This window comes from Psammomys obesus, unplaced genomic scaffold (genome assembly GCF_907164565.1).
Source record: "Psammomys obesus unplaced genomic scaffold, mPsaObe1.curated_primary_1811, whole genome shotgun sequence".
In the NCBI taxonomy this organism is placed as follows: domain Eukaryota; kingdom Metazoa; phylum Chordata; class Mammalia; order Rodentia; family Muridae; genus Psammomys; species Psammomys obesus.
This window is the reverse complement of record NW_026596064.1, coordinates 12,911,552-12,935,344: the sequence shown is the minus strand read 5'-3', so window position 1 is coordinate 12,935,344 and position 23,793 is coordinate 12,911,552. Positions and strand designations below refer to the sequence as shown.

Genomic DNA, 23,793 nt, shown 5'->3' with positions numbered 1-23,793 from the left:
ATGCACACACATATGCACATGCCTACGAGTGTGTGAGGCTTTGGCTGACTTTTTATGTGGGTGTAGGGAATTCAAAATCAGGTCCTCATGCTCGCACGGCAAATTCTCTCACACACAAGCCACCTGCTCAGCCTCCCTTCCCATGCCTCCTAAGCAACATGGTTTCGAATTCACTTCAGAATCTGGGTTCCAGCCTCCCTTGACTCCTCCTCAGTACTCCTGAGTACTCAGCTGTGTGCCGAGTGCCTCGGGCATACACTCAGCCATTTCCTAAATGAAGCATTCATTATTCTTCTCTGCAACTGAGCCCATCTGCTGTGGCAGGCAGGGGATGCCCTTCAAAGATGGCTGCAGCCTCATCCTAGGACCCCTGGATAGGTGACCTGGGCACATGTGATTACAGATTCTGAGATGGGGAGATTATGCTGCGTTACTTGTTGGGCAGAAGAGGAAGGCAGGGGAGGCAGAAAGAGAGCTATGATGGAGAAGCAGAGGCTGGAGAGAGTGTGCTTGCTGATGGCTGGGGTAAAGGTGGAAGGCACAAGAGCAAGGAACAAAGGTAGCTCCTAGAATCCGGAGGAATCAAGCAAAACTCTCCTAGGGCCTCTAAGGGAATAGTTCTCCACCTTCCTGATGCTCTGACCCTTTTTTTTTTTTTCCCACAGTTCCTGTATGTTCTGGTGACTCCCCCCAACCATAAACTAATTTTTGTTGCTATTTCATAATGGTAATTTTGCTACTGTTTATGAATCATAGCTTAATTGTTTTTGGAGATAGAGGTTTGCCAAAATGGCCGCGATTCCCAGGTTGAGAGTCACTGCTCGAGAGAAAACATGGCTTTGCTTGTGCAACATCATTTTATCTCAGCAAGACCCATTTTGGGCTTCTGACATCTCTAACTGTAAGAGAATTATATTTTTGTTGTTTCAAGCCACTGAATTTGTTGCAGCAGAATAGAAAGTTGGGCTGGGGATGTAGCTTTATGACCTTGGGCACACTTTTTTTTTTTTTTTTTCCACTTTTGTCTCTATGAAATGGGAATGGAAATTCCTACCAGCCCATGCATGGAGTTCTGAGTACTAAATGAAATGAGACCTTTATAAGAAGTGCTTTCCTAATATGCACGAGGCAGTGAGATCTATCCCACCACATATGCCAGGCATCATAGAATATGCCACAGAGCATTTGGGGTGGGGGCGGTGGAGGCAGGAGGATTGCAAGTTCAAGGTCATCTTCAGCTATATAATGACATAGAGCCAGGCTGGGCTACATGAGATTCTGCCAAATAAATAAATAAATAAATAATCCCTTCCTCACAACTCATGTCTGCAAGCTATTGCTACAGTGGACACTCAGCGGATAATAGGACTCTTAGAACTTCAGATAACTGGCCCTATCGTCTTCGGAGGTCTAGGCTGGCTCTTCCGCCCCCTTAGTTATCTTGTCTCAGCAGTGAGTAACTCTCTAGCAAGCCACCCTCTGCTAGCTGCAGTGTCAGAAGACATGGCAGGAAGAAATAACCACACACCCATCTAAACCATGAACCTGCTTCAAGGGGTGTAATGTTTGAAAAGAGGAGCCTATCTGATTGGTCAGAAGTTGGACCTTGTTCATTAGTGAGCAGAGCCCCAAGACAGAAAGGCGAGGAATGTGAAGCTGTCCCCTCTCTTTTCAGATGATGCTGGTGACTGGCAGGCTGGGCCTTGGCCCCTTATCTAAGGGACTTTGGGATTGTAACTTCTTAGACACAAGAAAAAAGATGTTAGACTCAGGGGCCTTGACTCAAACGGCTGACGTCAGCGTCATTTATCCACTACTGTTGTCAGAAGAAGTGTTGTTTGTGCCCTTTCAGGGAGTTAATACATGAAGTGGAGCTGAAGAGATAGCTCAGTGATTAAGAGAGCTAGACCACTCTTGCAGAGGACCTGAGTTCAAATCCTAGCCCCCTGTCAGGCAGCCCACAGCTGCCTCCAACTCCATTTGATACTTTAGATCTCTCAGACCTCCTTGTAGGCACAGCTACTCACATACAAAGAAATAATAGTTTATACGTAAACTGGTACCTTGTGTCCCATCTTTTTAGGAGGTGGAGTTCAAAACAGGATTTCTCTGGGTAGCCCTGGCTGTCTTGAAGCTAGCTCTGTAGACCAGGCTGGTCTTAATTGTCTTGAACTCAGAGATGCACGGGCCTCTGCCTCCTGAGTGTTTCGATTAAAGGTGGGTGCCCCCACTGTCTGGCTGGGTGCCATCTTTAAACATTCTGAGCAGGAGACCCGAAGAGACTGACTGACTCCTGAACTGACTCCACATCAGCTTCAATGATTTATGCATGCTGCGCCGGGTTATGTAGATGGAAGGGTGGATTAGCATGACTTCTAGAGAAAACTGAGACAGTTCTGGTTCCCAGCCTTGAGCTCAACAATGCTCTTGGGAGGTGAGTCGGGCTGGAAGGATGGCTGAGAGGTGAAGAGCGCTGGCTGCTCTTCCTGAAGACCTAGGGTCAATTCCCAGCACCCACATGGCAGCTCACAATCATCTGTAACCCTAATCTCGGGGGACCCGAAGCCCTATTCTGGCCTCCATAGGCACCAAGCATATATGTGCAAGTAAAACACTCATCTACACAACGCAAAAACATTTTTTAAAATAAAGAATGCTCTGAGACTGGCCTGTCAGGGATGATGGTTGAGCTCTTTGAGTGACCTGTGATTGGATTGTATCTTCACCTAAGATAGTTCTACAGCTGGTAAGTTCCCTGGATCAGGTGAAGCGGGTGTCAGCACACAGTGGCCCTATGAAGCGCCGAGTGGAGTTTCTCTAGCCCTGAGGAGATGAAGGGATTGACTGATAGATGGGGAGTGGACAGCCAAGTTAACGATCAGATCAATGGATGGTGGGAAGGCAGGCAGATGAACTATTAGGTAGAGCTACCACAAAGGGCTTGAGGGAAGGGACTCATTCGTGGTCCCAAAAAGCCAGACATAATTTTATTCATTCAGAAAATTGTCTCCTACAGCTGTGAACTTGTGGGTGAAACTTTTAGGCCCGGCATCTGCCACATGTTTGGAAAATATTTCTGGTGTATGGTGCCACATACACTAAATGGGCCGACATTCAAGAACATCCTTTAGGATCACGTGGTGGCTAATATTTGTTGTAAACTTGACCCAGGTGAGACGAACTGAAACTCCGGCAGTTGGGCATTTGAGGCAAGAAGATCCATCCCAAATCTAGGCCACACCTTCTGGTGGCAGCCTACATAATCAGCACGGAAGGAGGAAGCTCGTGCTTTCTGCCTTCTTGCTCCTGCTTTTATCAGCAAGTTCATCTACCCTGCTGCAGAGGCGTTCCTTCCCTGGTATTCGAACCTACTTCCTTGTGACTCAAATGTAGGCAGAAGATCAGCTGAGATATCCAGCCACATGGGCGGAACCTCCGCCAGATTCTTGACCTTTCCCATCAGGAAACAGCCGACGTTGGACTAGCTGCCCAACGTTCTGTACACCAGAGCCGTGAAAAGAAAAATGTATTTCTGCTGTTTTAAAGGCACCTGGTCTATAGTTAAGAAATATACATTCCATCGGTGCTGTTCCTCTAGAGACCCCCGACTAATCCACACATAAACCTTGTCTGAAGGAGCCACTTGACAGGCATGTTGAGTCACCGTTCTGACCTGCAACCTGTGGGTTTTAGATGACATGAATGTGCCACCGCGGGTATCACCTGGACCACCCATCTCTGGGCAGGCTGCTTGTTCCATCTCAGCCGTGACGAGCCCTTCCAGGCGGACTCTAGCTGCTCTGTCTTGGCGAGGAACTGCTGGGCACGTCCATATGTGGACATTCCGAGTGCAGGTGGTTGATGTCCTCCTGGGCTCTCCCTTTAGTTTGGGGAACCAGGAATCAGGAACCAGGAGATAAATCCTGACTCCTCCTCCCTCTGGAAGAGGGTCTTGAGACGGGGGTTCTGCAGTCCCTCAGGCCCTCCATGAGGAGGCGTCTGGCCACGTGCTCCTGAGTGGCTGCGGATCCTTGCTCCTTGCCTTGCTCCTCTCATTCTGGCCTCTCTCTCCCTCCTGAAGTAGTGCCTTATAAACATCTGCTTCCAAGGGACCTAGGCGGAAGCCTGATGAATGTCACAGCTGTGTGATCTAGCTGAGGTTAAACACAAGCTTTTTGGATCCCATTAGAGGTTCAACCTGCTTAGCATCCGCTCCCAACCCCGGAACACTGAGCTGTTCCCTTTGGAATCCCTGACACCTGAGTGCAGAGTTTCTGGGTTTTGTCATGACTGAGTCCTCCCTTGTTCTCTGTAAGAGGAATCACATCAAAGGATGCTCTTTTTGAGCCTTCTGGGTACTATTTTTGCCCTCGGTATCATCTTGTTGAAGCTCTACCACTCTTCCAGCTCATTGCCTTCTTCTTCAGAGTGGGTGCTCTTTCAGCCTGGCCTGCTGACTTCAAAACAGCAGAAGCAGGTGTCGTCAAAGTCTCCTGTGCTGGGCAGAAAATGGTCCCTAGGTAGGTTATGTCCTGTTTCTTAGGCCCTGCCAGCATCTCCTCACTTCAAAATGCCTTTGCAAATCAAGGTTCTTGAGGTGGGGCCTTCATAAAGGTCATTGGTTCTCAGCTTCTGGGTTTCAACTCCTTGAGAGGTCGAATAACCCTTTCACAGGGATATTTATATTATGATTCATAACAGTAGCAAAATTAGTTATGAAGTAGCAATGAAATAATTTTACGGTGGGAGGGAGTCACCAACAACACGAGGACCTGTATCAGCACTGGGAAGGTTGGGAACCACTGGTCTAGGCTATCTTGGGCTTCTGAAGAGTCACGTCTCCTTAGAAAACAGAGTGGAGATGGACTTCAGAAGTCCTCAGGCGGCCATGTCATGGCAGCCGTGGCCTGTGCTGTTGGCTTTGAATTGAAGTGATGTGGCCACAAATCCAGAAATGGTAGTAGCCACCAAAGCTAGAGAAAGCACACATTCTCCCAGAGCTGGTGGGGCAGTTCAGCTTGGATTCTTGACCTTGGTTTTTTACGCAGTTAGACGGATTTGAGACTTCTGTACTCCAGACCCATGAAGAAAATGTATTTCCTGTTTTAAAGGCATATAGTCTGTGTGGTTAATCATGGCAGCCACAGGAATGCAGGTTCTTCTTTAAAAGGGCCTTCAGAGCCAGGCATAGAGGCACATGGCAGCACTTGGAGAGGCAGAGGCAGGTGGATCTCTATGAGTTTAAGGCCAGCCTGGTCTACAAAGTGAGTCCAGAACAGCCAAGGCTAAACAGAGAAACCCTGTCTTGGAGGAAAAAAAAAAAGGTCTGTGTGGTGGTGGTGGGGAGTGGTCTTCAGATCTGGAGGCTGAGGAAGCTATCCTTGGCTACATGGTGAGTTCCAGGCTAGCCTGAACCACATTGAGATCTTGTCAACAAAACAGAAACGAAAACATAGCAAGTCCTCAGGTATCACTGCCCTCAGTCCTTCACCATCCTCCTATGTCTCCCTCTTAAGTGCTGTTACTAAACCATGCCCAGTTCAGCCTGTCCCTTTTGTTTTGTTTTATTTTATTTTATGTATGTTGATATTTTTCCCCTTCATATGGCTGTATACTACATTCTCTGGTACCTGTAGAGGTCAGAAGAGGGTCTCTGATCCCCTAGAAGTGGAGTTACAGACAGTTGTAAACTACCACGTAGGTACTGGGAATTGAGCCTGGGTCTTCTGGAAGAACAAAAAATGTTCTTAACCACTGAGCCATCTCTCCAGACCGTGTCCTTTAAAAAATATTTGAAAAAATTTCTGTGTATGTGTGTACCTGAATGAGGTTATGTGTATTACACGCATGCAAGGACCCATGGAGGCTAGAGGGTATTGGCTCCCCTGGAACCGGAGTTACCAGTGTTTGTGAGCTGCCTGACATGAGTGCTGGGAATTGAACCTGGGTCCTTTGCAAGAGTAGTAAGTGTTCTTAACCACTAAGCCATTTCCCCAGCCCCTCAGTCGCTCTCTCTTTATAATGGTTCCTCTTAAGAAGGGTTTTTATTTATTTATTTATTTTATTAATGTGTATGTGTGTGTGCTTGTGTGCCTGTGTGTCTATGTGGTGAAAAATCGCAGCACACCTGTGGAGGTCAGAAGACAACTTGTAGAAATGGGTTCTCCCCTTCTACCATGTGGCTTCTGGGAATAAAACTCAGGTGGTCAGGCTTGGCAGCGAGTGTCATCACTAGGCCATCTTGCTGGCCCTTTGTGTGGTGTTTCTTCCAACCCAAAGTCTGCATGCTTTAGAAGCGTCTAAAGGTTCTTTAAGCAAGGCTCCCTTTGTTTCCAGCCATCACGAATGAGATCTTTTTTTCCAGAAGAGAACGCTGTAAGATCTAGTTGACCCCTCAGCTAGATCCGAGAGGTGAGGATCTCTCTGCCCTCACCTACTCTAAGCTGTCCCCTCCAACATGCAGGTGTCTTCTTATAAAATGTGTTCCCAGTATATCCAGCACTGAATTGTGGGTGCCACCTATTAGAGATGAGAAGTCCACGACTCTTCCCAAAACCTGGCTCCGTCGCTTTGAACACGTGCCGCTGGCAAGGTTAGCACGGCCTCCCAGGAGAATGTACGGAAGAGTCTGCAGTGAGCTGGCCGTCCATCCCTCCGTGCTCCGTGGTGGGACTGGAGCCAGGACTGAACTTCCTGCTCCCAGTGCTGGCTGCTCGTGATGACAGTCAGGCCCAGCTCACCGGGAAACCAAGAGTCTTGTCGCCTTGTGCCATTCTTGTCACAAAACAGCTGCAAAGGTGTCCGGGAGTCGGGGACTTATATTTTTGACAGTGCTGTTAGGCAATTCATAATAATCTCTCTCCCCCGCCATACAGAGTCTTACTGTACAGCCCAGACTGGCTTCAAACTTTTGATCCTCCTGTCTCCATCTCTCCAGGCTTGGGATTCCAGGTAACATCCATGCCCGGCTGGTTATTCGACTTTTTTTTTACTATAAATCACCTCTCCATACAGTAACAGCTTATGAGTGCACACACCCCTCCCAGACCCCGAATTCTCCTTCTGAGACTCTGTCTGCAAGTACGCCTCACGACTGTGCACGCAGACATAACGGCTCATTGCAGAAGTGGCCGTAATAGCAAAATATCAGAACGAATCAGGGTACCATCATCTTGAGACTGATTAAGTAAATTACGGCGCATTCAGACACCGAGATGTAATGAGGAAACTGTGTAAGCGTCAGTTAGCATGGAAATGCTTCCAAGGCAGACTAAGGGGGAAAAGTAAGACGCAGGGCATATGTATACAGAGCTGCATTTGTGGATGGAAAGGATACGGTAGGAACCCCCTTTCCTGTTTGCAAAGAATTGGTTGCCCTATGTATGCTAAGCAGTTACCCCTGTGATGGGGGATGGGTGCCAAGCAGATGAGGGCCAAGGAGCAGAAGGAGATTTTTTTACCCTACATATGATTATACTTCCGTAGCTTGGAATCAGGTGAGTGTAGTATATATTTTTAAAAAATTTAATTAAAAATAAGTGTTTATTGTGGCCCTTACAATAAGAAATCTGGTTTTGGTTCCCCACATCTGATTGCCTTAGTGTCACCTGATAAGCCTGGTGGCCTGTGGGCTCTTCAGGTTGGGCACATGTGGAAGCCACGGCCATACCTAACGTCTGGATAGACCTCCCACTTCTGACCAGCGTGTGATTTCTGGTGTCTGAAGCTGTGTTGACGTTTCTTCTAAAGGTTCTGAGATTTGGGTCCCCCATCTCCACGGAGGCTCCTGGAAAGGCGGGGTCCAGCAAGGTTCTAGTAGGAAGGCATCAGTTGTTCCCGACTCACGAGGGATGAATGGTGATAACGGTCTCGGGTGGCAAAGTCTGCATTGTCCTGGGTAAGCTGAGTCATTGCCACGTCAACCTTGGCTGGGGATGGCGCCAAGATGATCTGCTCCCGGCTGGACCTCAGGCTCCTTCAGGGAGAGACATAGGATGGGGAGAAGGGAAGCAGCAGAGATGAACTGTGGAAGCCAGTCTGCCCTGGATTGGGACACTGTGCAAACGCCAGCTGTACCAACACTTAGCATGTATTTAATTGATGCTAACTACAATAGTCTGTGAATTCAAAGTTGGAGATACGGTATCGAGTGATGTAAAGAGAACATTAGCTGTTCTTAAGTGGAATAGTATAAGACTATACCTTCTAACCAGAGGGCAGGGAGGGGGGGAAAGGGCATCAGTGGTACGCCTACAGCCAGACTTGCATGCCACAAAACCACCCTTCCAGGCAGGATACGCCTGTGGCTGCAATCGTGGCAGAAGGTTATGGGGTAACCAGCTGCTTCTGGATTGGATTTGAGGTCCACTACATAGAAAAGAGTTAAGGCTTGCTACCACAAACCTGGTCAGAGGTGATGGCCCCAGAGGTCACAGGCCCCAGGGAGGAACCCGTTCCTGTTGTTCTGCTAAAGAACATGTTGTCAAACCGCCTTCTAAATGGTTATTGCTTACACACCCAGATTAGTGCCCTCAGTCAGACCCAGAGAGGCAGTTCATACAGACTCCTCACTGGTAAAGTGCCGAGACTAGGTCTCTAGTGAGCACTCAGCCCTAAATGAGACCTCTGTATGCATCCCTGTCACCGAGGCTGAGGGGCAGTAAGAAAAAGACAGAGACCAGGGAGGAGCGCTGTACAACGCTGTCCTCTGGACATGGCATGGCCACTGCTCATTGCCGCCCCGACTACCCACACACGGTCAAGCCAACAAGATCAAGCAAAATCCCAGCAGGCGGCACTGATCGGACTCGGTGTTACTACAGAGACGGAGAGGGCGTGAAATGGGAAGGGGGGGTGTGTTGCAGGTGCCCGGGGGACATGATACATGTCATCAAGATGCATTGCTTGCATGTATGGAATTATCAGGGGATAAATAAATAAAAGGTATTCTATAAAAAGAAAGAAGGAAAAGAAAAAAAGGAAGGAAGTTGAGTGAGCAGTGGTTTCCAGGACGCCAAGGTTACTCAGCAAGCAGCTAAGACTTGAGTGCCCAGGGCTTTGGGTACCAAGGTAAAGACAAATGAGGATGTGTGCCACTGAAGATTATGTTCCAGGATGTGCCAGAGGAAGGTGTTAGAGGCTGGAGAGGCAGAGCAGCTCTTGGCTGTGTCTCTTATCAGTCTGTGGCCTCGGGACGCCTCTGTCTTCACTGGCCTATGGTTTCTCACCCTCCTCCACGGCCCTTGCAGGCCCACAGCCTGATGGGCCCTCGAGTTCTCACAGAGGCACAGATTTCCTGGGACCATCTTACCCCCGAAAGAATCAGCTACTTTACTCAGAATAATGCTCAAGTGTTCAAATCAGGGATATAAAACGAGATACAAAGAGCAATGTGAAAAGCCGGAGGCTGTGAGTCCGTGGAACTTAGGTCAGTCACATGAGTGGAGCATGACAGCTGTTTGATGAGAATGAATCTAAATTAGTTAGGTTGGGCGTTCCTGAGAGCTGAGTTTGTTTTCATAAGGGTGGAACTGTAAAACAGGCGTGGCCAAAATGCCACACTAGACAATCAACATTATGTCTTATTGCTTTTTGGTTTTATTTTGTTTTGTTTTAAATAGGTAAAAGCCACACATTCTTCTGGATTCAGCAAAATACAGCTTTCTAGAATTGCTACAGACTGTCCTCTGGACAGTTGCTAGGGCTCCAGGGAAGAAAGCCTTCTAAAGGTCAGGGTTAACCTCACAGAATAACTGTGAGGCCCAGGTATCGTAGAGGACAGAATATAGCCAAATCATTCTGCCCAAACACACTTAACTGTGACTCTCCTTTGGTTTTGAAGGACATTTTGGAAATAGTCAAAACTACCCAGCGGAGAGCTCGATTACCAGTTTCTATTTTTAAGCCTCTTCTTGGCCTTCCCTCATCTAAATCATCACAGGACACACCCAGGATCCCAGGGGCTGAGGTGTGGCCAGCAAGTTTGATGCTGACTTGGCCAAGGCTCCACTTCACAAGCCACGTACTGAGTGAAGAATTGTGTGGACTGACTTCTGTCCAATCAAAGGGCTGCTTCTCCTTGGAACACTCTCCTACTACAGTGGCCCGCCGTGACCTTGGAGGTGGCATTCCAGGAATTCGGAGCACAGCAGAAGGAACCTCCGTGAACTCCAGTGGCCATTTTTTAGGCTTTCAAGGCAGAAATGACTAAGTATATTCTTGTAAATCAGATTATACCAAATATCCCCACCCACACATTTGAAGGTCAGAATTTTGTAGGCAGCTTCTATACCAAACCTATTTCCACTTAATCTACTTTCTCTCAGTGCTAGATTGTGCAGGAAAGAAATCTGTGCAGGTGCACTGTGACCTAAGCCAGCCTCCTGCCTCAGATAAGAGGCGAGGCAGAGGTTACCCCACATTTACCACAGCTCCAAGGACCCTTAACAACCAGCAATGCAGCAGACAGTGCTCATTCTCTTCCCTCAGTTCCAGGGCCCTCAAATCTCTTGACTCCTCTGTTCGTTTCCATAACTGTACACCTTTTTCTTTGTCATCCCAAGCACTAGCACCAAAGTCTCATACCTCATGCCAACTGGAACAGATTGGGAGCATTCGCAAAGAGCGCTCTCAAAAAGGATGCTGGGGTAGGAGCTGGAGAGCTGGCTCGGCGGTTAAGAGAAAGGAATGCTCTTGCTTAGAACCTGAGTTCAGTTCCCAGCACCCAAGTTGGGCGGCTTCAACTGCCTGTGACTCCAGCTCCAGAGAGCTCTAACAACTCTGGCCTGTTGGGCTTCTACATATATCTCCCTCTCCAATACACATGGGTTAAAAAAAAAAAGCAAATGGTGCCAGGGGTTTCAGAGTACAGTGGGCATGGAGTTTCAATTCGGGAGATGAGTGGTGATGAATGTTATATGACAATATCATTGTATTATTGTATTTAATACCATGACTATATACTTACAGATGATTAGGATGATAAATTCTGTTTACCACAATTTTTTAAAAAAGCCAAAGAGGGAGAGACAAAGAGAGAAAAAGGATTCTAAGCTTACACCTGGGATCAATGGGAACAGGTCCTAAACTTCAATTGTAGTGTCTGGGTGTGGAAGGGGCAGATATTGGCAAGTACAAACCAGACATCTAGGGTTTCAAAAATCAAACCATCAAAATGAAACCAAATAAACCCTGACCTGCAGCTTTGGCTTCTCACTGATACTGAAAGGGGACAGAAAGCAAAAGAAGTTCCCAGAACCCTGAGGCCTCAATAAGGAAGTTCTGGCTTCCTACTAGAGAGGGGAGGAGTTACAGGGATCACACCCTTCTCTCTCAAGCCCCCCCTTCTGTGTATGTGAGCACGTGGTCACACAGCAGTCCTCCAGGGCCTCTCATTTCTGTTCATACTTGGCTAGCGCATCTATCACTGGTACCATGACTCTTAACTAAAGCCTTTGGCCTGTGCTGAGAAACATGAGATCCCTTTTTCCATTTCCTTGGGCTTTCATCTTGGACATGATGAAGTATTGGTGGGAATGTGTCTTAGACCATAACGCACTGAGATCAACTCTAGTTACCTGTCACCCAACAATCAGATTCTAGATGAAGGCCTGGCTCATTAAGACCCAGGACATGAAAGGAAGAGGGCATGAGCCTGTAGGAGGTTCTGAAGAGCCAGAGCTGGGAGAGAGGTGTGTTGGAGCAGGGAGGAGCAAGGCCTGGGTACCTAGTGTGGAGGGCAGTGAGAGGCAACCTCCAACTTCCTGGAGCTTGTCAGGTTCCACACCAAAGCCCAGGCCCAAGCACAGCCAGGAGCAAGACTGCTCAGGACCTCCCCAGACTCTGGGACACTCACCCTCCTATACCAGCCCCAGTAGGCACAAACCTGCAGGAAGGGATCAGGAAGGACTTCATCCATCGGAAAAAGCTGAAGTTTGAAGCTGACCCTGTGAGGAAGGCATGGGCATGTGTTTTGAGAATTTCACATAGACAACTTGAAGCCCAGCTTCATGAGGGGCTTGCACAACCCTAAACACAGTACACACACACTTTCCCATTTGAACCAAACCACATTAACCGTCAGGCAGCCTGGCAACAGCCTGCCTTGGGCTCACGTACAGTTTCCAAGAATTCATTTCTAAACTCCAGACATCTTAGGAGGAGATGACTTGCTGACTTGCATCTTGGGAATTAAAACACATTTTCATGATGCTCATTCCTAGATCCACATCTGTGTGTGTTGGATGCATGCTGTGAAATTCCTCCACGAGGACTGCACACTCTCTGAGAACAGGGAACATGGCTTTTGCATCCTCTCACAGGATCTAGCAGTTGGGGAGTTTCTAATAGGGGTTAAGTGAACAAAACAGTTCAGCGTGCAAAAATGTTTGAAGTGAGGAGTTTTGTCTGTTTGCTTGTTATATTGGCCAAATAACCTTTGTGTATGATACACTGGTCTGAGTAAAGGTCAACCTTAAATATATGTATATAGTGAAATACATATGTATGTAACAATGATTATACATGACATAATATTGTATCATGTAATTATTATATAAATATATTATTAACATTACATATTATAGTATAAATTTATGATATCACTGCAGGGAAGCATGGCAGCAAGCAAGCAGATTGCCTGGAGCAGCAGCTTGAGAGCTCACATCTTAAACCACAATCAGGAAGCCAAGAAATCAAATTGGGTCCAGCATGTGGCTTTAAAATCTTGTGTGGCTTGGAAACCTCCAAGCCCACGTCCAGTGATAGGCTTCCCCCCGGCAAGGCCAACCTTGCCCCCCCTCCTAACCCCAACCCAAACGGAACTATCAACTGGGACCAAATGTGCCCAAACCTGTGTCGCAGCATAGTAAGGTTTATATAGTCCCCGCCTCCAATCCCACCAACACAGGGTCTCATTCTAGTCCAGGCTAGCCCTGAACTTAACGGTCTTCCTTTCTCTGCATTCCAAGTGTTAGGATTACAGGCATGCACTACCACGCTGAGCTCAAATTATGTATAGCTTTGGAAAAATTAATCAAACTTACTTTTAGAAAATGCCACAGTCCTCAGCCAGATGGTAGTGGCACCCGCCTTTAATCTAGCACTCAGGAGGCAGAGGCAGGTGGATCTCTGTGAGTTCAAGTCCAGCCTGGTCTACAGAGTGACCATGACAGTGACCTGTGCAGGACAGCCAGGGCTACACAGAGAAACCCTGTCTTGAAAAACCAAACAAAAACAAAATAGCGTCCCTCAATTACAAGAACAGATACTGTTGAAATTGACTGGTCAGATCATGTTTAAAATGTGACCAGGGAATCAGCATTTTAAGACACTCAGGTTAAAATCTTATCTTGGTACCCTGTAGGACTCCTGTGGTGAAACAGAACAAACATTATAGATCTGCCTTAGCATGCATAATTGTAGAGAAGAGTCTCCTAATATATGCAGAAAATCAATACATATTTTATAAGAAGCTACAAAATAAAACAGCTATTAACTGATATTACTTACATGTGATCATCTAAATTCTAAATCATCTAAATTATAGACACTGGCTTGAAATTTTATTCCATACTGTTTACTGTGATTGGATTCCTGGGAAATATTTAAATTTCCTAAGATGAAGCAATCATTGATATAATCGTTATGCTAATTAAAATATATTCTGTCTATAAAATTAGATGGTATAGGACCTCTTAGCATTACTGTTTTCCTAAGACATTATTTTTAGTACATTTTTCCACTTTAAATATCTAAAGTGCATTTCTGTAAAAATTCATACGCCAAACTGTAATAAATCTGAAGAACTTTTTAGTTAGGACTTGATAATTACTTTTTCTTTTCTTTTGAGATAGAGTGGTATTGTGTAACTCTGGCTGGCCTAGAACTCACCATGCAGATTAGGCTGGCCCTGAACTCACGACGATTACTTGTGTCTGTCTCCTGGGTGTTGGGATTGAAGATATGCACCACCACACCTGGTGATAATAATTGCTTTATTTTATATTGGAGCATCATAAAGTTTTCTGGAAAGAACTCCCCAGTGTGTGTGTGCGTGTGTGTGTGTGTATTTGTGTGTGGTGCTAGGGACTGGACCCAGGACAGGACCTTGGGCATGCTATGCAAGCAATCTAGCCCTCCGACACATCTTTTTAAAGCATTTCTTTTTATTTGTAACAGTGTCTGCGTGTGGGGGCACGCTCACTTGAGTTCAGAAGAGGACATTGGATCCCCTGGGCCTGGAGTTGTAGGAGGCCGTGGGCCTCCCCATGTGGGTGCTGGGGTGAACATGTGCCCTCTACAATCGGTGAGGGTGCTTCGAATTGCCAAGCCATCCCTCCCATCCCCTCTCACTGTTTCTTCTTTTAAAAAAGATTTTTATTAATTATTTGGGAATTTCCTACAATGAATTTTGATCCTATTCAGTGCTCGCTCTCAGCTCCTTCCAGATCCCCCCACCCCGTCCTCCCTACCCACCAGGCTTCCAGCTTCCTTCTTCTTTGAACCCACTCTGAGGCCGACTTGTCTTGCCCACTGCTCTGGGTAGTGGGGACTGCCCTGGAGTGTGGCCAGCCTACTGGAGGTCACACCGTTAGAGCAAACTGACTCTCAGGCTGGGTCTACTGGTGCAAGCCTTTAATCCCAAAATTCTGGGAAGCAGAGGCAGGCAGATCTCTGTGAATTCAAGGCCAGTCCTGTCTACGGATTGTGAGTTCCAGGTCAACTGGGGCTTTTTTTTTTTTTTTTTTTAAGAAAAATAAATTAAAAATAAAATTTATTTTCCTTCTCCCAGCAGCTTTCAAATGCCAATAGCTCGTCCAGCGGTGGAATTTTGTTCCTACCTCCCTCTGTCCACGGTGGGATTTTGTGTGGCTGGAGCTTGTAGCAAGGATCGTGCAGTCACGGTCATCACGAGTATGGAAGTACAAGCGCCCCGTCGAGTCCGGAACAGGCTGCCTCCTTGAGGTGATCTACCTCCTCTCTTAACATCTTTCTGCCCCTGTTTAGAGAGGTCCTGAGCCTTGGAGTGAGGAATGCAGTATGCATGTCCTCTTCAGGGCAAGCACTCTAGTCTCCATGTTCTCTATATGCTGATCGGTTGAAGGTCTCCGCTAACTGCCATGCACTTTAAGAAAGTTTCCCTGGTGAAGGCTGCCAGGGTCTACGGGTGTAGCAGTAAGTCCCTGAGAGCTGTTTTAATGGTGTCTATTTGGCAGTATTAGGTTCTCCTCGGGGGCCTATGGTCTATCCATCCACAGGTTCTTGGCCCCATCACAGTGCCACATATGGGTTCCATCTCATGGTGCGGACCTTAGATCAATCATAAAGTGGTTACCCCAATAAGAGTTGTGTCACTATTGTGCTGGTGTGCATATCCTGCCAGGTCAGTTATTATAGGAAGCTCAAAGCTCAAAGCTCAAAGCTCAAAGGGTGCAGCTGGGTGGGACTGATGAGTCCCTTTCTCCTCCAGTAGCATTCACATCACCTTCCAGCACTATGGAAGCTGGTCAGATGCTAGAGGGTAGCCAAGAACAGTGGGTACAGTCTATAACCTATAACGTTTGAGGGTTCTATGGGACCTCACTGGCCAATGATTCAAAAGAGGTAACCCATTCTGATACTAGGGTTTTTATTCGCTAGCACATGGTATCTTGTTGGAGGAGTACTGTCCCATTATAGGACAACTCCATTTAAAGTTATATGTATATAACTTTAATAACTTTTAATATATACATACATATGTATGTATGTATGTATATGTATATATAATGAAGCTTCTACAATATTAAGAATGGCTTTTCAAAAGTGTTATTCTTTCCCATTATCTATTGTTTACCCTCCCACTGCATTTCAGCTTTCCTATTCCATTATTCTCTCTTCCTCCTTTTTTATCACTCAATTCTATGTCTCCTATCTTTTTCCTTTTCTTTCTTTCTTTCTTTCTTTCTTTCTTTCTTTCTTTCTTTCTTTCTTTCTTTCTCTCTTTCTTTCTATTTTTAGACAGGGCTTCTCTGTGTAGCCCTGACTGTCCTGGACTCACTTTGTAGACCGGGCTGGCCTTGAACTCACAGAGATCCACCTGCCTCTGCCGCCCAGAGTGCTGGGATTACAGGCATGCACCACCACAGCCAGCCTGTCTTAAAAGCACACTCCTAGCGACCCTTTACTAGTTTCCTACCTCTGTGGGTATTCTAAATGAATCACACATACCTAAAGCTAACGTTCACATAGAAGAGAAAACATACAACATTTGTTTTTCTTAGCCTGGGTTACCTCACGGATGATGATTCCAGTCCCATTCATTTACCTGTGCATCCCATAATTTCATCTTTAGTAGCTGACTAATACTCCATTGTGTAAGTGTACAATAGCCAGGAAGTGGAAAGAGCCTAGATGTCCATCAGCTGATGAATGGGTAATGAAAATGTGGTACTTTTACACAATGGAGTATCACTCAGCTGTTAATACATCTTTAAAATTGCTTTATTACAGAGGAACAATATAAAGTGTGTGCTATGGTTTGATGTGTCCCACAAGGTTATGTGTGGGAACTTAATCTCTAATCTAAGTGTCGAAAGGCAGGATCCTTAGGTGGTCCAGCCAAGGTGGCTCTGTTCTCATAACTGGAGTGATGCTCTGTCCTGGGAGGACTGGGTTTCTGATGAAAAGATCAGTTCATCTTTCTTCCTCTCCTTCCTTCCTCGTCCTTCTCTTCCCCTTCCCCACTTCCATATCTACCATGGGCTCTCTTTTTCTGTGTTACAATGTATCAACTAGGCCCTAACCTAAGTAGCTTCTGATCCTAGACTTCATAGTCATCAGAACCCGTAGCCAAATAATTTTTTGTTGTTTATAAATTATTCCACTTATGGCATTCTATTTTTATCACTAGAAAGAAGATACTTTTCTTTCTTTTCCTTTTTCTTTTTCTTTTTTTTTTTTAGGCAGGGTCTCACTACGTAGCCCTCGCTGGCCTCTAACTTGCTGTGTAGTCCAGGCTGACCTTGAACTCACAGAGATCTGCCCGCTTCTGCCTCATGGATGCTGGGATTAAAGGTGAGCACGGTCATAGGGCCATACTCTGCTCTTGTCCTCGTGATATGCATAGACTCTCCAATGACAGAATCTCTTTTATTCCTGGTTTTGGTCATTTGCATCTTAGCTTGTTCTTATCAGTCTGGGTAGAGGGCTGCTGCTCTTCTGCGTCATCCTTTGTTAAACTGGTGTGGCAGTTTGGATGACAATGTCCTTCATATGTGCAAGAGCGTGGCCGCTTGGTCTCCAGATGGTGGTGCTGTTTGGGAAGTTTTGGACATGAGGCCTTGCTGGAGGGGCATGTCCCTGGGGGTGCTCTTTGAGGTTTTAATGCGCCCCCTCCACTCTTGGTGCTCTCCCTCTGCTTTGTGCTTTGCCTCTCAAGATGTGAACTCTCAGCATTCGGCTCCTGCCTCCATGTTTGCTGCTTGCTGCCGAGACAGACTCTAATCCCAGTGGAACCATAAGCCCAAATAACTCCTTCCTTCTCTACGTTGTCTTGGTCATGGTGTTTTTTTGTTTGTTTGTTTGTTTTTTTTTTTACAGCAACAAAAAAGTAACTAATAAAGTCTGTATTCTTTTTTTTTTCTTGTTTTGTACCTGTTTGAGTCTTACTATGATACTTAATGTGTCCTTGTCCCACTTTCATCCCCAATGCCACTTTTCTACTTCTTTTCTTTCTTTTTTTTTTTTTTTTTTTTTTAAATTTCTAATTCTTAAGTTCAAAGCCGAGGTCTGAGGTCACTGCTTTGAGAACTTTCTTCTTTGATGATATACAAACTTGTTGCTATGAATTTGTTAGCTATACCTTACAGTTTTGATATTCTGCATTTTTTTTGTTTCATTTGTCCAAAATGCATTGTAATTCCAGTTCTGTTGTGAAACTTCTGCTAGTTTCTATAGCTTACTCGCTGCTCTTAGTTACTTAACATTCTTTACCTTCAAAATATTTGGGGATTTTTTTCCATTACCTTCCTGTTGTTTGTCTCTAATTATTTCCTCCTTCAGAGAAATATTTTATTCAACTGGCCGGAATACTTTTAAATTTACCAAAACCTTACCTGAAACATCCTTATGTTTCCTGTTACTGAAAAGAATGTGAATGTTGCTGTTGTGGGGAGAATATTCTGTAAACGCTAGGGCAAGCTTGTTGGCGGTATTATTCAGGTCTTCAATGGCCTTACTAACTTTATTCCTACATATGTCAGTTATTGGGAGGCAAACGTTGAAATCTATGTGACTATGAACTTTTTTATTTTATTTTTCCTCATTCTGTAAGATTCTGCTTTCATGTATTCTGAAGCTCTGGGCTGGTTTTTTATTTTTATTTTGGGGGTGGTGGTGGTGTTGTTTTAATTTTTTATTTTTTTGAGTCAGGGTTTCTCTATTTAGCTTTGGTTGCCCTGGAACTCACTTTGTAGACCAGGCTGGCCTCGAACTTTCAGATATCCATCTGCCTCTGCCTTCCAGTTGCTGGGATTAAAGGCATGCCCCACCACTACCCAGTTAAAGCTCTGTTTTTAAGGGTATGGAAGTTAAGTTAAGGCTTACTATGTTTTCTTCATGAGTTTTCCCCCTCACCTTTATCAAGTGATCCTCTTGATCATTGGCAACAGCCTTTCCTCTGAAACCTATCTGATGTTAATGTAACCATTCCAGCTGTCTTTTGATCGGAGTGAGCCTGGTATATATTTTCACATCCTTTTTATTTTTAATCTACTTGTGTGTGTATGTGTGTGTGTGTTTATTTAAAACAGATTTCTTTAGCTGTGGATGTAGTTCGAGGACAAAGCACTTTCTTAGTATACAAAGTCCCTGGGTTTGATCTCTACACTGCAAAAATAAATTTATCAATTAAAAGAAGTTTCTTGTAGGCAGCATATAGTTGGGTCAGAATTTTTTTTAACCATCACTTAGTTGTTTAGACTCTCTATATTTACTGATAATCAATATACATAGTCTTATATATATATATATATCAGTGCTATCCTTTGTTTAACTCAGGCTGGCCTTGAATCTGATATTGTCCCACTTTTGTTACCCATGACCTTACATGCACAGGTTATGTCTTTGTTTAATTATTACCAATAAATATTCTTTATTATATGTATTTTTGCTCCTTTCTGTCTTTGATGTGCTTTAAAATTTTTAAATTATATTTGCTTATTTTATTTATTTCAGTGTATAACACACACACACACACACACACACACACACACACACACACACACGCTACAGTAACCTGTGTGGAAGTCAAAGGATAACTTGGCAGGAGTCGGTCTTATCATTCTACAATGCGAGTCCTGAGGCTCAAACTAAGGTTGCCAGGCTTTGCAGCAAATAAATGCCTTTACTCACTGGGCCATCTCTCCAACGCTTAATATGTTGTTTTGGTTTGGTTTTCTCATTCAAGTTTTACCTCTGTTGATTTATTAGCTATTATACAGTGGCTGGCTTAGGATTTACATTATACATCTTAACCTTAACCCACTCTATCTTCAAATGATAGTATAGCACTCAGAGCAGAGAAAAATGTATAATATATGCTACATCAGTATACTTTATTTCAACATATTATTTTATCCTTCTTGGTTCCCTCACTACTGTTGTCATCCACTTTAGTTCTATAGGTCTTATAAATCTCAAATTAATTGTTAGTATGTTTCATTTATAATCATTTGTGTCTATGTCATATTTCTTAACACAAAGTTCTTCAGTGAAAGCTGGAAAAAATAAGGGAAATGGTAGTACAATGACTTAGCCACTTACCAAGGTATAGACCTGGACTGGCCTGACCAATGTAGAAATACATAGTGGCAGCAACGCCCATGCTAACTAGGGTATAGACCCACTGGATCACAAACATGATGAGAAAGGATGCAACAGCCTACGGAAACGGATAGAAAGAGTAAGTCACCTAACGGGTTTGCACACGTTAATAAAACACAAGGCTAGAAAACCTTAGGAGACAGTGGTCTCTTACCAGCTTCTGAGCTCTGTAAAAGTCTGACTAGTTGACGCTTGCTTATAATGAAATCTTGCTGTGGTAGCGTGCTGGTAGGGTTTTGTTTTTTGTTTTGTTTTTTTTTTTTCAACTTGCACTAAGGTCATCTGGGAATAGGGAACCCAGATGAGAAAAGGTCTCTATCAGATTGGCCTCTAGGCATTTTTTTTTTTTTAATTAACTGGGCTGGTGCTCCTGAGTTGCATAAGAAAGCTGGCTGGAAGAGCTGTGGGGAGCAAGCTAGTAAGCAGCATCCCTCCATGACCTCTGCATCAATTCCTGCCTACAGGTTCCAGCCCTGAGTCCCTGAGCTGACTTCCTTTTGTGATGGCTAGGAACTGTAAGATGAAATAAAGCCCTTCCTCCCCAGATTGCATTCGGTCACAGCATTTACCCCAGCCATAGAAAGTAAACTAGGACAGGTGGAGTTACCTGTTACCTTGACATGATATGGAATGACCCAGGAGACAAGTCTCTAGGCATGTTTGTGAGGACTTTATTTAGATCAGGTTTGCCCCAGGGCATGACTGTGAGAGATTATTTTGCTTAGGTTTATGGATGTGTTAAGATCCGATGTAAAGGGAGGTGACATCATCCCCTGGGCTTGCTAGGGTCCTAGACCACAAGGAAAGGAAGAAGCCAGCTGAGCGCAGGCATTCATCTGCCTTGTGAATACAATGCAACTAGCTATTTCAAGCTCCTGGTGCAAAGATTTTTCCTGTCATGGTGGATTGCACCATCAAACAATTACCCAAAATAAACCCCTTCCCTCTTAAGCTGCTTTTGTTACAGTAACAAGAAACTTAAACTACTAGAGAAATAGTACCAGAAGTGGGGTTGTTGCTGTGATGACCCTGGCCACATGGTTCTTAGCACTTTTGAACTGGTTTTGCAGGTGGAATACAGAAGCATTTGGAACTCTGTGATAGTGAAGTCTTTAAATAATGGAACATTTTAGTAGGAGCTTGGAAGATGAGAATGCCAATAGAAACGTAAGACAGTGGAGACCTAGCTCCTGATGTCTCCAAAAGAAACAAGGACTCTGTCAGGACTTGGCTAGAAGGCATTTATGTCATATTCTGGCCAATACTGTGATTTCATTTTGCCATGTCCTAAGGACTTACATGAAGTTTAACTTGAAGATGATAGATTAATTTGTTTGGTGGATGAATTTCAAGATGAGAAAGCATTCAGGTGATGGTATGAAGACTTTCTGCTGCATTTATTCAGGTCTACAGTGAAAAAGTTCAAAAAGTTGAGGAAAAAGGCAGAAATAAACTGTGCCTTGTCAAGGATAAGAGTTTGAATAAATTAAACTATGAGACAAAGGCACATGCTGAAAAAAAGGCTATGACTGTTAAAGAGAAGCATTCTGCTTTGTAATGGGATAAGAGGAGAGATGTCCTTAGGGAAAGAACCTATCAAAGACCCATCAAAGGCTTGTGAAAACACAAATTTATTTGAAAGGATATAGCCTATATTGCAAGAGATTGCCACTGAAGCAGATTCCTTGTTCTCAAAAGCACTTGCCTAGAGACATGTTTTCCCAGGATTAACACACAAAAGCTGATACAACTGTGGTCAAAGGAGCCTAAGATAGCAGCAGAATTTGGTAGCATTGTAGAAGTTGGTACTGGTTCTAGATGCATGAAAGATGCAAGACTCGGGGTGGGGCTGTGGAGTTGGACCACAATTCCAGACAGACACTGGGACCTGTCAGTGTGTTGCAAGGTTGCAACCTCTATAAGGAGACCTTGAGAAGACATGGTGTGACGTGGTGAGGTAAAGCCTAAGTTACAACAAAGAGCCCAGGATATTGTAGACGCCAGGACCATGGGATATCCACTGAGAAAAGCTACAGGCACAAAATACAGTGAGCCCAAGAAAAAAAAAAGATTAAGTTCCCAAGGCAGGATAGCTATCTGGGAAGGGCTATCCAAGCCTTTTTGTGCTCAAGGATTCCATAACCCCTAATTATGTCTGATTCCATGCAGACACGAAGCTGCAGGATTTAGTGTTTGTTCTGTGGGTTTTGGTCTTGCTTTGCTCTGATCATTCTTTGTGTGCCTTCATTCCTTCCTTTTAGAATGAGAACATTTATTCTGTGTCATTGCATATAGGAGGTATGTAACTTATTTTAATTTTGTAGGAGTTCAGGGTTAAGAGACTGCCTTCAGTCTCCAATGAGACTTTGACATCGAACTTTAAATGCTGCTGAAATTGTTAAAGAATATGGGGGCTTTCGGGGTGAACCGAACATCTTGCATTATGAAATGGCCATGACCATGAGGACAAGAGGTGGAAAGCTATAGCTTGAAGTGAATGGCTTGGTTGTTAAACTGTCAAGGGGTGGGACCATGATGGTTAGTGTCAACTGTCAATTTAACAATCAGGATCTAGAGCCCTGCTTCTGGATTCTGGAATGAAAAATGTAATGAAACATTAACTCAAGCAAGATTTTGGAGGGAAATGCCTTCTGAAAGTAACCCCTTAATCAAAACCCCCCAAAAGCGCTATCTTAGCTACTTTCCTAGTTGCTGTGATAAACTGTCCTGACAAGATCTGCTTAAGGAAGAAAGAGCTTATTTTGCCTCACAGGTGGAGGCTCACGGTCACAGTCCATTGTGGCTAGGTGGGGAGTCACAGCCGTGAGAACCTGAGGCAGCCAGTCATATCGCACTCACAGTCTGGAGCAGAGCGTGAAGAATGTTTGTACTTTCTCCCTTTTATACAGTCCAGGATCCCAACCTAGGGAATGGTGCCACCAGCAATGGGCAGTTTCCCCCACCTCAGCTGATCAAGATAAGCCCCACCGACATGCCCAAAAGCCTGTCTGCCAGTCCATTCTAGACCTTACCACACTGACATTCGAGATTAATTATCACACTGTTTCAGGGCCCCACTCCTGCCTTCAGTCAGCAAATTAGCATGAAATTAGTAACCCAGGGGTCATCACATATGATTATTTGAGTAGTAGATAATTGATTAAAATGAGTGATTAATTAAATGTAAATCTTGTCATAGTAGTCTCACCTTAATTCTAATAAAGCAAGCAATTTACTCATGTTAGTGCTAATTAATACTTTTCCTTCCCCCAAATCACACACACACACACACACACACACACACACACACACACACACACACTTTCACCCGAGTTCTTAAGAACACTGAGATCAAGATGAAATTACTCACCCCTAGCAGCGAGAGCCAGGGGTTACACAGCCTAGTGTAGAAAGCGCTTGGTCTCCTCTGGACCTCTTGTTCCTGAAGTCTGCATTTCAGAAAGAAATCTGGAAAAAAAAAAAAAAAAGTTAGCCAAATCCTTCAAGTAACCAACTTACTACCAAACCCTCCCTATTTTTATAAGCAAATAGCTACAAGCTCAATTTTGTGGGTCAGCCTAGAGCTAGCTCCTAATACTTTCTCCCACCCTCATACCAGCACAGACCTGAGAAGAGTGGCAAGAAAGGCCAGAGCAGAAGAGGGAGGCTCCCAAGTCTACTGCATATTTGTCCATATCTGTGGTCTGGGGCCCTCCGTGTCCAGATCTTCCCTCTCTTTCAGTTGGAGGGTGTCAGAAATAAGGTGCTGGATTCCTTGTGGTCCTAGTGTGACCACTGGAACTGATGGGCTGGGCTGGCTTTTGTCTACAACAGGCTAGTTTTTGCTACCATCTAACTGCTGGTAATTTAAGTTAGCCTGGTCTCAAATACAGACCAGAAGCTGATAACGGAGGCAGAGGGAGGGGACCT

At 44.8% G+C, this 23,793-nt stretch overlaps 1 protein-coding gene across 1 annotated transcript in view; it reads right to left on the bottom strand.

Annotated features, from left to right (window-relative positions):
* Window positions 1-7,531: 7,531 nt before the first annotated feature.
* The window catches only part of Slc12a8 (solute carrier family 12 member 8), a 137,871-nt gene continuing 121,609 nt past the window's right edge, over window positions 7,532-23,793 (bottom strand). Inside the window, exons 11-14 of the mRNA XM_055625063.1 lie at window positions 23,234-23,331; window positions 19,804-19,921; window positions 11,885-11,945; window positions 7,532-7,975 (exon numbers count right to left, since the gene is read on the bottom strand). Coding sequence (XP_055481038.1) covers window positions 7,813-7,975; window positions 11,885-11,945; window positions 19,804-19,921; window positions 23,234-23,331 — 440 coding nt within the window. The 3' untranslated portion in view covers window positions 7,532-7,812. The remainder of the gene's footprint in view (window positions 7,976-11,884; window positions 11,946-19,803; window positions 19,922-23,233; window positions 23,332-23,793) is intronic.